Raw genomic sequence first — 13,251 nt, forward strand, 5'->3', positions numbered from 1 at the left:
ATTATTAAAGAATGCACATTTTTATGAGAACTAACCCTTTATATGTAAAATGTTCTGTTCTCTTTTAACAGTCAATATGACTTGAGGGATAATCTTAATTTATTATATAAAGTATCCATAATAATGGATTTATTAAGGAGTTTTTGGAGTTTTAAGGCTTAGTGGTTTAAAATAAGCCAAAACAACTACTTTATTTCACTCCCTCAAGGCCTCACCTAACCCTAACACCCCCTTTTTGTTATTTTAAGGACCAGAGTTTCCAACGTCATGGAAAAACCTGTATGGTGTGACGAAGCCTAATTTAAAAAATGTGATTTTGGGCATTTTTATAATGAATATACATTATTCGTGTTATTATGGTAAGCTCTAAGACACTTTATCGGGTAGACATTTTTGAAGCCTGATTCTGCTCATCAGCTCCCTCTAAAATGTGCACTGTTGAAGTCAGTGGCCTGGGCTAGATATAGTGACATTTACCTCAGTGTGGTGTGCTGTTAAGTGGTCGTCTAATTACCATTTTCTCATTGAACACATAATCAACCAGATGCATCTTGGAGAACCACAGAATCAGTGCAGTACTTTTTCACAGGAGGAAAAGCTAATATTATCTAGGTTTGGAATCCCATTTTGAGAATATGTCATTGCTTATTGTGTAAAGATACCCAAATCCATAATCATTCGCCTTTGCGAATGAGATCATTTAGGTGAAGTATGCTTATATTGAGTGGTGCACCATAATAGATGTTCTGCTTGCCGGAGCGATTACGAGATGTAGTTATGATATGTTTGCTTTAAGAGGATGCAGGGAAATGATGCACATCTTAAAGAGCAATGCATTTCAAATGTATTTCCAATTTGTACATAATCACTTCATATAAATGTAAACCACAAACCCTCAAGAATACAGCACTTTTTTTGGTACAAAACAACCGGACGAAACACACATGCGTACGCATGCAGACGCACTCGATACCCTTAGAATACGGCACATATAAACATTTGATTCCAAAAATATATCAAGTAATTAATGTATGCGATATCAAATTGTAGCATGTCCATAAAACCCCTTTTTAAAGAAAAGTAACAACTGGAAATTGAAAACGGCCATATCTGAGACCTTGGAAAACACAGTTGGTGCAAAGTAAAAAATGTAAACATTGCATCATGCTACAAAATGGATGGTCTATTTGTTAGTAGTACACATAAACCTGCTCTTCATGAAATTCCATTTCGTTTCAAATATGACTGACAACATTGTGAAGACTGGCCCTTAAGGACCTTCCCATGTTGTCATGGTGATACCATATGTGTATATCATTTTGATGCGTTTACACCAGGTAGTTTACATGCACCCCCGTGTTAAAACTTTGATAAATATGCGTCTTAGCTTTGTCTGCAAGCATTATGAAAGCACTGAACATTGAAATACATTATAATCGGTTAGTCAAAAAGAGAATTGTGCTACACAAGATTTCATAAGAGTAAAATTCACTTCAACATTACAAAATGTGTAGAAAACACTTGCAGCAATGCAGCAATGAGCGAGAGAGAGAGAGAGAGAAGTGGGTGAAAGGGGAGGGGACTCGCTTTGAGTGACATCAAGTCAGAAGACGACTGGTGGCCCATCCTCCACCCTCCTTTTAAACAGCACAAAGTGTGTAATTTACGTCCAACATCTTAGTCCCTAGTTAGCTCATATAATTATCTCCATGTCCACCTCAAATCAATCAAATCCAATAACCTATCATGACTGATTTCCTTGTTCCTGGCAGGATTCTTCCTCAATCATGGCAGGTGGTCTGAGGCAGCTCATTGGCCAGAATATGCCAGCGCTCCACCCTCTGACCCTTGTTCCTCAAGCAGTCCATCCAGTGGCGAAGAGCATCTCCTTGGACGTGACAGCTCAGGCACACGCCACCTACCATTCAAGAATATAGTTTTTGTTGTGTAAGTACATGTCTTAATATCAAGGATGGATGGCTATGTTCAGAATGGTATTCTAATGTACTGCTTACTGACTACTGCATAGTATACACTGTAAAAAACGTAAAAAAGAAGTGTTCGGGTTGCCTTAAAATTTTAAGTTTGGTCAACCTGAAATGGGAAAGTGTGCTAAGTGACAGATTGGATATTTGAGTTGACTAAACCTAAAATTGAGTAAGCATGAACACTTTCTTTTCATTTCATTTTTTTTTTTTATTATTATTATTTTTTTACATTATTATACAGATTATTATAACTTGTATCAAGCCTAAAAGTAACATTTATTCATTATCAACATTCAACAATAATGTCTATTACACGACTCTCTGCAATACTGCAATGCCCAAACACGTCTGTCTAGTTCATGTTTACACAGGAAAACAATAAAACAGTGGGATGCAAAAATGCCTTAGTTGGTTGCAAAAAAACAAACTGTTTTTAATCATAATTGCATGCTCTTACCTATGAAATCATTAGATCTTCCCAAGTCATAGTCCCATACTGTGACCTCCAGTGTCTTATGAACCAGATCAGATAGAGGGATCTCATAGAAAAACTCCTGTAAGGTGGTAAATAATGATGTGGATTATTTCAGTAGTTCAATCGTTTCATTACATTATCAGAAGAATAGTTTAATAGACGATGCCTCTGTTTCTCATTTTATCAACCATTTGGCTTGGCCAAAATGTTATTTATTCATTGCCACTTTTAATTTTCCCCTAATTCATATTACAGGACATTTTTAAACACTGAAGGATCTCATATGCATCATCCTGACAGCTCAGAAGAACTTTGGGGAATGATCAAAATATTAAACCATATTAAACAAATGACATTTTGGTAGTTCAGCCAAACAGATGTTCCAGTCTGGGATATCACACCCACCGACTGAAGCTTGGCGTGTGCCGGAATAAAGGAAGAAAAAAAAAACATTTATGCAATAGAAAGCAGTATATTCTAAACGGAGGCTCCTTTATAGCAAAGTATCCAGGGTATATGAGTTAAATCATGCTGGGATCAAACCACTGGAACTTCCTCTTCTGACCTCTATCCATTCCTCTCTACTGAGCCAAAGGCAGACACACATGTTCAAACAGTTCATAAAAAGGAAATTGGAACATTTTCTAAATATAATACATTGAGGAGCGCTGTTATTCCTCCCAGGAATTTTCATCACCCTCATGAACCGTTTTAATACGATGTGATATTATGGTTTTGTTGAGAGGGCTCCCGTGGAGCAGAGGGCAGACCTGCTTTTAAGCAGATAGAGGTGTGTGAGATTGGAGCGAGCAGGAGTCTGAGCCAAGGAGTAATTATACGGCCAATCTGGGTGTGTATTACTTCTGAGTGAATGGAAACAAAACACTTAGCCTTACTGGCGACCGCCAACCGCCCACATGACAGAGAGAGCGTGAGACAGACGGGAAGGAGGAGAGGGAAAAAAAGGGAAACGGACGTGACGGAAATGAAACGTACAACATGAAAAACAAAAGTGGGTTTAGGCGGAGGTCTTCTGGGAATATGAAGTAAGCAAAGACGCAGAGCAAAGAAATATTGGACCAGACATCTCATTAAGACTCAAAACACTTGACACACTCCCTGCCAGTTTATCCATACCTCATTGAATTCTGGGTTAAGAGTCTTTTTAATCACTGCCGTTTTGTGTTTGGATTTCTTCTTCACATCTGGCTTCAGGTATCTGGAAAGAGAAAGGCACATGGAGGAACAAAGTGAGGGCTGTAGGAAGAGCAGGACAGTGGGAGAGCAGGAGATTAAAACAAGCGGCGCCGCTGTCGCGCAAATACGGAATGGACTCCGGACACATTCGTGCCAAGCTGTTTGCTTTTCGGCTTTTGCTGTGACATCCCACTGGCTTCCATAAAAATTTGATTTGCTTTATGTACTGCTGTTGACTCTTCCCCACCCTCTCCAAGACACATAGTTAGAATATGGCTTTGATCCTGAGGAAAAGAGAGAATGAGTATGTGTGTGTTTGTGAAAGGAATGGAGAGAGAGAGAGAGCGAGAGAGAGAAAGAGAAAGAGAGAGAGTGACTGGAAGGGACGTGAGCGTGGGTGGGGGACCTGTCTGTTCTTATGCCATTTTGCCTGGGGAGGAAGAACTGTTTGGGAGCGTTTATTTTAATACATGATGTGAGAAAAATAATGAGAGATTAGAGGGGGGCACAAATGAGAGCGTGAGATGCAAAGACACATCAGAGGAAAGACGTAGGACGTAGAGAGATTTTTTTAGCCTTATTACACTATCTGTCTCTTTTATTCTCTCTATTTCTTACAGTTTCTCCTAATCGCTCTCCACGTCTGAGAACTGTTTATGTCACCTTCCTTCCAAACTGGTGTTCATTTCTTCTTTTCTGTGTTTCTCATGAGGCATCGAGATCCAAAGCAAGTGTGTTTTCGCTGAATGTCTGTGCTCTCTCAGGGTTTTTTTTTTTTGCAGAAGTCTCACATTTTCACATAGGGATCTGAGAAGCCGTTGACGTCCATGGCGGCCAGATGGGCACAGCGCAGCACTCCGACACACAAGCCCCCTCGTCGGCCCTCTCCTTCGCCCTCTGCAGGCGGGGTAAGGAACTGCAGTGAGATCAATATTCGGCCCCTCTCTTCCAAACTGGTCATTTGTTCATTCTCCCACTGCAAAAAAAAAAAAGACCAAATGTATGTCAGATCCTAAAATGTATCTAGATTAGACTTTTCCTGAAGAAAATACCAGTGATTGCAAGGCTGCACAAAAAATGATGTTCTCAATTTTAGGTGGGCTTAGGTTTAAGGCTTAAATGATCCAGTGCAATGACATATGAAATGCCGCATCACATCTTGTTCGCAGACAAAATTCTGTATGCAAATAAATGTAAGAAAGAAGACTAATCACAGTTCATTGTGCAAATATTATGATGACACCATCGCTGTTGGTTACATTTCACCTTTCTATGAATGTGTAAGACAATGGAATATTTTCAAACTTTAATCTTGAGCTGTCTCACACGAGTGAATTTGTGACTTGTGAATCAGTACCTCATGAATGTAAATTCACACTAGCAAGGGCCTTGATCTACTAAACAATGGAACACTGACGATTCAGTTTTCTGCAACATACGTGGTTTCAAATGTTAAAGGTAGCTATTTAACTGTGTACATTACGGCAGGATCAGTATATGGTCTATACCAGATACGGCTATCTGGTATTGTTTTTCGAATAATTCATTTCGTAGGAATTTTTGTGCATTTTGATGCCTTGGAGCAATTTTGACAATGGGACATGAAAATAGCTGACTCCCTGGGGTTGTGTACTTAAATTTCTTAACATATAAGTTTTTGATTGAAGGAACTACATTAAGCATTTAGTACCAGTGGTCAATTAGAGGTTTAGCACAAACCCTAACCAGGAATATCAATACAGCTCTATCTTGCAAGCATTGCAATAAATCACCTATATTAAAAGTGACGGAGTAGGAGACTTGGTACAAGGCATACAACCGAACCAATGACAAGGACTCCCTCTGGGTAAAATCTGAGAATGTTCATCATGTAGAATAATTATAAACAGCTGGTTATGGCATGTCAGGATGTTAGTGTAATGTGACATCTATGCACTAGGCTCATTTTTAAATCATGGCAATCTGTTGTTTTGGAAAATTCAATAAAAATTATTTCCATAAAATAAAATATTAAAATATTGATTCTAATACAAGATGTTTATTCGGTCGTAAAATGGAAAATAACCATTTAAAATTGTGTAGTCTTCTGTAAATACTCTGATGACTTGTATGATTCGTACTCATCCTCTACTACATGCAGACAGTCATTTATCACTCTCTCTTTCTGCTCTGTTTAGGCTCAGCTCAGCTTCAATGGCTCTCAAAGGGGAAAGCGGGAAGATCTAAGCACAGCTTCTTCAGGATTTTGAGATATGGAGACTTAATGAGACATAATTGTCTGATTTGGTGCAACGCTTGCTCACACACACACACACACACACACACACACACACACACACACACACACACACACACACACACACACACACACACACACACACACACACACACACACACACACACACACACACACACACACACACACACACACACACACACACACACACACAGTAAGCCTCAGTAAGGCTCGAGAGAAGCTTATTTAAATGCACATTAATAATGCATGCAGAGAATGCTCAAGTGTGACTGAATATGTAACACTTACACCAGAAGAGCAACAATATTTACATGAAATATTCGATAAACCTTCTGTATTAAAACCATTATTATTTTTTTTTGTTACCTGGCTGAGTCAGGAGCTATAAATGATTGTAATGGGGAAGATCAAAGTTTAGACTGATGCAGAGATATAGAGGAAACACAATAAAGAGCACATCCATGTGTGTCATTTCTGTTGTAAAGGACAGTTTCATGTCTGTATGTCAAAATATATTAAAGTATAAAATACATTTTAAAGATGTAAATGATATTAGTTCCTTTTTATCTTCTCTTAATTTCACACACAGGTAAATTGTATATAATTTCACTTTGATTTGAACAGATGCTGCTTTTTTAATTGCAATTTAATATTCAAGAAATATTACACGTGTTTATTCATTTATTCCCTTATTAAAATAACTTTAAGAAACATGTTGGTTTTTCTTGTATGCTCAATTTGATTTGATTAATTCTGTTTTGTGGTAATAGTTGATTTGCCAGCATGATATAATACAAAAAGTGAACTTATCAACAATGTAACTCTCAATCCCTCACTAAGCAATAATTAATCCTTATTTATTTCTACATGTCCGATCTGTTAGTTTCCATCCTGTTCTTTTTCATGCTGTTGTGTAAGTAATCAAGGCATAATTAATACAATTTAATTTAGTTTCTGTTAGTCCGGTGTACCCCTTTTTATTTTAGAAATACTTAGGCATATTCATTTTATAAAAGTTAAGGAGCTAAAAAGTACTTCATAACAGGAATGACCAATATATATTTAAGCTAAAAGGATTTCACATTCCACATTTTCAGTGTGATATAACAGTGGAAATTATTTTCCATGCATTTATGAGGAAAGTGTAATATCTTTGCATATGAAAATTCAAAAAGAGAGCCGTAAGCTTTATATCTGTCTTTCATACTCTATTCCTGCCTTGCTTTGTTTTAAGCTGTCTGTGTCTCTCTCTCTTTTTCTCTCTCCCAGCCGCACCCACAGTAACCAACTAAAGAACAGGATCAATAGGGTAATCATCACAGTGTCTCGCTCCCTCCTTTTTTTTTTTTTTTTTACTAAAAAGAGCCTTGTTATTTCTAGTTCTTTACCTTGCACTTTGAAATTCCCTTTACAGCCCTGTTTGCCTCATTGTTTGTGTGTGTGTGTGTGTTTGTGCAAGGGTTGCGGGTGTGTATGCCCATTAGTGAGAAGCATGCCATGCCAAACCTGTTTTCTGGCAAGCCTGATGTTTCATTAATATAATTGTGTGGGGATAGATACAGATAGAGAGTGTGAGTGTGTGAGTGTGTGTGTGTGTGTGTGTGTGTGTGTGTGTGTGTGTGTGTGTGTGTGTGTGTGTGTGTGTGTGTGTGTGTGTGTGTGTGTGTGTGTGTGTGTGTGCGTGCGCGAGACAGAGCTGGAGTGAGTGAAAGTTGCTTCGCCAGACCTTCATTAATTTAACAGTGAGGAGACACATACAGATAGTGGGCAGAATGAGGGGCGACCCCTGTGTTATAAACAGACAACTCATAATGCAAACAGCGAGGAGAGCAACCCAGCTGCCAAATGCTCAAGAGACAGACAAAATAGCCGCACATATAATTCCCTGCCTCATGAGGTCAACTACAGCCACTTAGATGTTGTGGTTAGTTGCAATTGTTGCGGTTTCACACCTACGTATTTGTACTTTAGGGCAAACATAAATATGCAATGTTAAGATAAAAATGCATACTTTGGGGTGGAAGAATTGATTTTGTTTCCAGTATTTGCATACATATCATATAATAGGTATGATAATGATGATTCAGTATAATCAATTAGCTCACTACAATAAAATGCAAACGTCATATAATAAGATTAGATGTTTTTGCTAGAAAATCTTTGAGGCAAATTAGTTGCAAAGAAGCAGTTGGTGGCTTTCCTCTGACAGTGGAGTTTCTTCGACTCCTTAAAATGTCAGTGGCATTTCAGAATGGGATAAATTCATTTAGCGCGGTTTAAATGCTGTAGCATGAATTGCTTGGGTTTTTGGCTGCTGTGCTCCATGAAGTTTCAAACTAATGACCTCCGTCATGCAGACTCACTAATGATAATGAGGGGGTGTATCCAGCAGGTAAACAGGTGTGCAATGAGGCTGGGCACACGCACACACGCGCACTCGCACAGCTTTCATATTCAGATTTGCGTGATTAGCAGCAGATGGCATGGCACCAGTCATCAGCCTCCACCAGAATCTGTATGTGTGCCAGTCATGACACCAAAACAAGAGCTTTAAATAAACATTGTGACTATTGCGCCATAAACTCTGTCTGTGATCCTACCTTCGTGACTGGAACTTGTTCTCTTCCTCCACCTTTTTTCTTTTTATAACATTTCCAACTCTCAGTTGTATTCAACTCTCCTTTTTTTTTTTTAAAGGAATCATTCATCTAAAAAATTTAATTTTCATTTGTCATCAGACTCTCCCTCATGGCTTTCCAAGCTGTAAGATTTTTTTTTTTTTATATATAACACTTAAGGAAAAGTTTAGCAGAATGTCCAAGCTGTTCTTTTCAATACAACGAAATTGAATAGTGACCACCCTTGTGAAAAAGTATGCTTAATTATATTGAATGTGCCCTTGTAGGGAAAATAATTAATTAAATGAAAAGCCACTTAGGTGTACGTAAAGAGAGTACACTTTAATGGCTAAGTTTCTTAACAAAATTAAGAACACTTTTAAAAAGTACACTTTGTAATAATGTAATATTAAAAGTTTTATTTTAAAACACATTTTAAATCATTATGTTTGAATAATCTTTTGTCGTACTTTAAAGAAGTTAACTTATTTTTGACATTAAGTATATTTAAATTTACTATACATTCTCGTCAGTACATTTGGTAGAACATATATGTATATATAGCCATATTTAACCATATTTCAAAGAAAATAGATATAATTATTTTCCTATTTCCTACACCTATTTAAGTGTGTCAAAAAATCACTCTAAAGATTAGCTAATTGCATTTTGTCATTTTTTAGACATTTTTGGCATTTTTCAGAGATCCATTGATTTACATATTATTCCAGATATTTGGGAAACAATCCATTATTATACCAGTTCCAAAAAGACCTAGTCCTCAAGAGTATAACGACTATCGCCCAGTCGCCTTAACCTGCGTTGTGATTAAATGTTTGGAGAGGATCATGGTGTGGAAGCTTAAGGAAGAGGTTAAGGACCTTCTTGATCCTTATCAGTTTGCCTATCAAATCAATAGGGGCACTGATGATGCTAACCTTACTGTGGTGCATCATGTTTTAAAACATCTAGAGGATCCTAAGGCTTATGCCAGGTTGTTTTTTCTTGATCTGAGCTCTGCTTTTAATACCGTACAGCCACAACAAACTAAATAGTGTGGCTATTAAATACCATTAAATGGTTCCATGCATTTCTTACTGGTAGGACTCAAGTTAAGAGTCAATCAGACTCTTTCTGATTAGTATTGGTGTCCCCCAGGGGTGTGTATGTTCACCACTCTTATTTACACTGTATACCAATGAATATAGGAGCCACCATCCTGGGTATATTGTCATAAAATTCTCAGATGATACTGCCATTCTTGGTTTTCTGTATAAGGATAAGGTCATTCAACATTATACTACAGAGATCACATGTCTTGAAATTAACGTTAGAAAAACAAAGGAAATGATTTTTGATCCCAAATTAGTAGGCAACCACTCACCTATCATGATTAACAATGACCCATTAGACAAGTTGCTTCGTACAAATACTTAGGTTTGCTTATTGATAACAAACTTTCATGGGTGGTGCATAATCTGCATAATCTGTGTCAAAAGGTGAAACAAAAAATGTACTCTTTATGGAGGCTTAGACTTTTTGGAGTTGCTCAGAGGGTCATGTTGCTTTTTTATCATGCCTGTATTGAATCCATCTTACTGTATGGTATAGCGGCCTGGTTCAGTAATTTGACAGTTACTCCTAGATCTCAGTTGAACCATTTGGTGCGTACGGCAATGAAGGTGGTTGGTCTAGGGCAGGGATGGGCAACTTCGGTCCTGGAGGGCCACTGTCCTACAGAGTTTAGCTCCAACCCTGAAAAAATCACCTGCCTGTAATTTTCTAGTAATCCTGAGGACCTTGATTAGCTTGTTCTGGTGTGTTTGATTAGGGTTGAAGCTAAACTCTGTAGGACAGTGGCCCTCCAGGACCGAAGTTGCCCATCCCTGGTCTAGGGGCTTACCCCCATCTTCAGACTATTTTTAACACACTTTTAAACAGGCAAAGCAAAGGACTCTGGACCCTTCTCATGTGCTTTATCCAGAATTCGGATCACTTCCATCTGGTCGATGTTTTCGTATCCCAAGGTTTAGGTATAACCACTATAAAAATTATCTTGTTCCTTTTGCTAGAGGGCTGTTAAACTGTGGGTATGTGGGTATCTTGTTATGCAGCTTCACCTGTATTGCCCAAGACAAATTTCCCTTAAAGGGACAAACAAAGTATTAAGTATCACACATTGTATCCATTAAAACTCCTCTTTGATCACCAAAATTACATATAAAAAATTTTTTTCCTTGAATTTTTTTTTTCATGCCTTAAATAGCTTGAATGTAACTCTACTACACCCTTGCTTCATTTAGGATACACGGTTCTATGAATATGCAAATTAGCGCCACACTCACACCAGCTCAGAGATCCACTCGTTGACGTGATTGGTTACAAGGTAGTTTGTGACGTCAGAAACACCAGCGATTTCAAACCATGTTTTTGAGACTGTCTTTGGTTCACTGCAGTTTTAAAGAGAAAATACTCAGCAATGGTGTTGACTGTTGACTTATGAATTTGCACATGGTTTGTCTTAAAGCATATTATGAACACCACATATACATATAAACTACTTTAAAAGCTGGATTTTCACCACAGGGGGACTTAAAGATTATTATTTCTGTAATAAGTACTCTTTTTAAAAGTATGCTAAAATGTACTTTTTTTTCCACAGGGGCACCTGTTAGGCTTAAGTTTTCCAGGAATAATGACTTAAGTTTCAGTCTGTTCCCTAAACAAAGTTGTTGCATTTGCATTAAAATCTTTCCTAACATCTCCTTTTGTTCTCTACAGAAGAAAGTCAGATTTGGAACGGCATGAGGGTGAGTAAATGATTTAATTTGCTATAAAATTATTTAATTTTTTGAGTGAACTGTCCTATCATTTCATTTGGCCATCACTGTCTCTGTGATCCCTCTAAGCAGTTCAGCAGTTTTCCCCTGTCAGTTCTTGTTCTCTTCCTCCAGAGACCTGTGAGTGTGTGGTCTGTCACTCATCCAGCACCCTCTGTCCATTCATAACCCTGTAACCTCTCGCTCCCTCTTTCTTCATTTTCCCTATCTATGCCGTCTGTGGCTTTCTCCTGTCTTTTTCACATAATCGCTCCCCTTCCTTTGAAAATGTTATTATTCTGGTCTTCAGAAATCTCTGATGCTTTCAGGTGGGCGGCAAAGTGTTCTTCCGCCTCTGTCCTTTCAAATTTATCTTTTATCATTTATTAATGACAAAAGTGAGAAACAGAGCGAGGAATGTATATAAAATAAGTGTTTTAGCAATAATCAAATGAATGAATGCATAATTACAATGGGTAAACAGTAACCCTAATGTGGCTAGTGGCCATTTACACGCTTTCAGTACTGTTATACTGTCACCTAATTATTATTCATGAGCCAGGCTGATAAGATCTAAAATACCCCCCACCCCCCCTGGTTAAATCAAGAGAAATGGATTTGAATTCATTCTCTCTCTCTGGCTCACTGTTCAGCAGCTTCTGTCGTGAAATTGTCAACACTGAGCATTGGCAACATAAGTGCTCTACTACAACACCAAGTAAAATAGAACCAATTGTATCTCATCTCTCTGGGGGCCACAATGCCGTTTAGCTAATCTTATCCGTAATTTATGGATGCCACATTCGTTCTTGTTGAGAGACAGAGAAGGGATTTGCTTTAAAGACGGAAATGGGCAGATAGCACATCCACATGCCTGCCCTTTCCTTAACCGACCCTGTCCTCATCCTCCTCGTGTCCTTTTTACTTTCCGGTATTTCTCATCGTGGGGCGCCTAGCATGTTGAGAACAATTTTGGATGGTAATGAAAATGCTAATCAATTTCTTCCGTCCCACTTATCTTAATGTGCTCAATGTTCTTATTGAAATGCAAATGAGTTTAGATCCCAATGTAAAAACATTTGAGTGTGAGAGCATTAATCAGCAGGCATTATTTAAAACGTCATTGCGAACTCTCATCCGGAAATGTCAGTGCTTTATTAATGGTCTTTTTCGCTGTGAGAGAGACGGAGAGAAAACAGGTGGTTTTGGGGTAGAGTACCTCTCGTAGGTAACAGGAAATCCCTCGCAGTGCTGCTCCCATGGCTGTAGGAGAGGGAAGCTGGAAGACACAGACATAAAGGAGACCGAGATGAAGAGAGCAGAGTGTCTGTATGTATTTTCCATTTGCTACATTCAAACAGTCAGTGTTTGGGATTGATAACAGATGTTAAAATCAAGCTTCTTTTCTAATCTCGCAATAGCGGTGACTTTCTAACACTGATTAAAGTAAACAAGATAGTGACATTCGTAACTGAGGAAGGTATTATCACAATTGACAAGTTAATTAATAAACCTGTCCAGTCCAGGTGCAAGTTCATCCATCAATTCTAAATAAGCTCAAATCAACTTGGAATGCATTTCCTTTTTTCGGAGTGTCTATTTACACTAAGTGCAAATAGCCCAGCTTGTTGGCAAAGGGTATTTACACTAACTCCGCCCACTGACATCTGGACAAAATTGCGGAAGATGCAGGATTGTCAAAAGTAGAAATAATGTAGGGGTAGGATCCGACCAGAGTTCGAATCCGCCTTTTGCCGAACTCGCTCTACTCCCTTTTCCCATCACATATCAGATCGGAAAGGCATTTATTTTAAATGAAGAAAATATTAGAAATAAAGTGCCAAACGTGTGTTTAATAATAAAGTGTTTATTGGTTTGGGGTAGGTGTAGGGAGGAC

At 38.2% G+C, this 13,251-nt stretch overlaps 1 protein-coding gene and 1 long non-coding RNA gene across 2 annotated transcripts in view; one reads left to right on the forward strand and one right to left on the reverse strand.

Annotated features, from left to right (window-relative positions):
- Nucleotides 1-13,251, reverse strand: part of doc2a (double C2-like domains, alpha) — a 23,337-nt gene continuing 10,086 nt past the window's right edge. Inside the window, exons 6-10 of the mRNA XM_082137757.1 lie at nt 12,574-12,633; nt 4,452-4,636; nt 3,601-3,682; nt 2,446-2,542; nt 1-1,918 (exon numbers count right to left, since the gene is read on the reverse strand). Of these exons, the coding sequence (XP_081993883.1) occupies nt 1,782-1,918; nt 2,446-2,542; nt 3,601-3,682; nt 4,452-4,636; nt 12,574-12,633 (561 nt within the window). The 3' untranslated portion in view covers nt 1-1,781. The remainder of the gene's footprint in view (nt 1,919-2,445; nt 2,543-3,600; nt 3,683-4,451; nt 4,637-12,573; nt 12,634-13,251) is intronic.
- On the forward strand, nt 4,443-6,061 carry LOC309475153. The gene is made up of 2 exons (XR_014197531.1): nt 4,443-4,568; nt 5,838-6,061. It is a non-coding gene; the product is annotated as an uncharacterized lncRNA (long non-coding RNA).

The sequence above is a fragment of the Leuciscus leuciscus genome (genome assembly GCF_965113295.1).
Source record: "Leuciscus leuciscus genome assembly, chromosome: 1".
Lineage (NCBI taxonomy): Eukaryota > Metazoa > Chordata > Actinopteri > Cypriniformes > Leuciscidae > Leuciscus > Leuciscus leuciscus.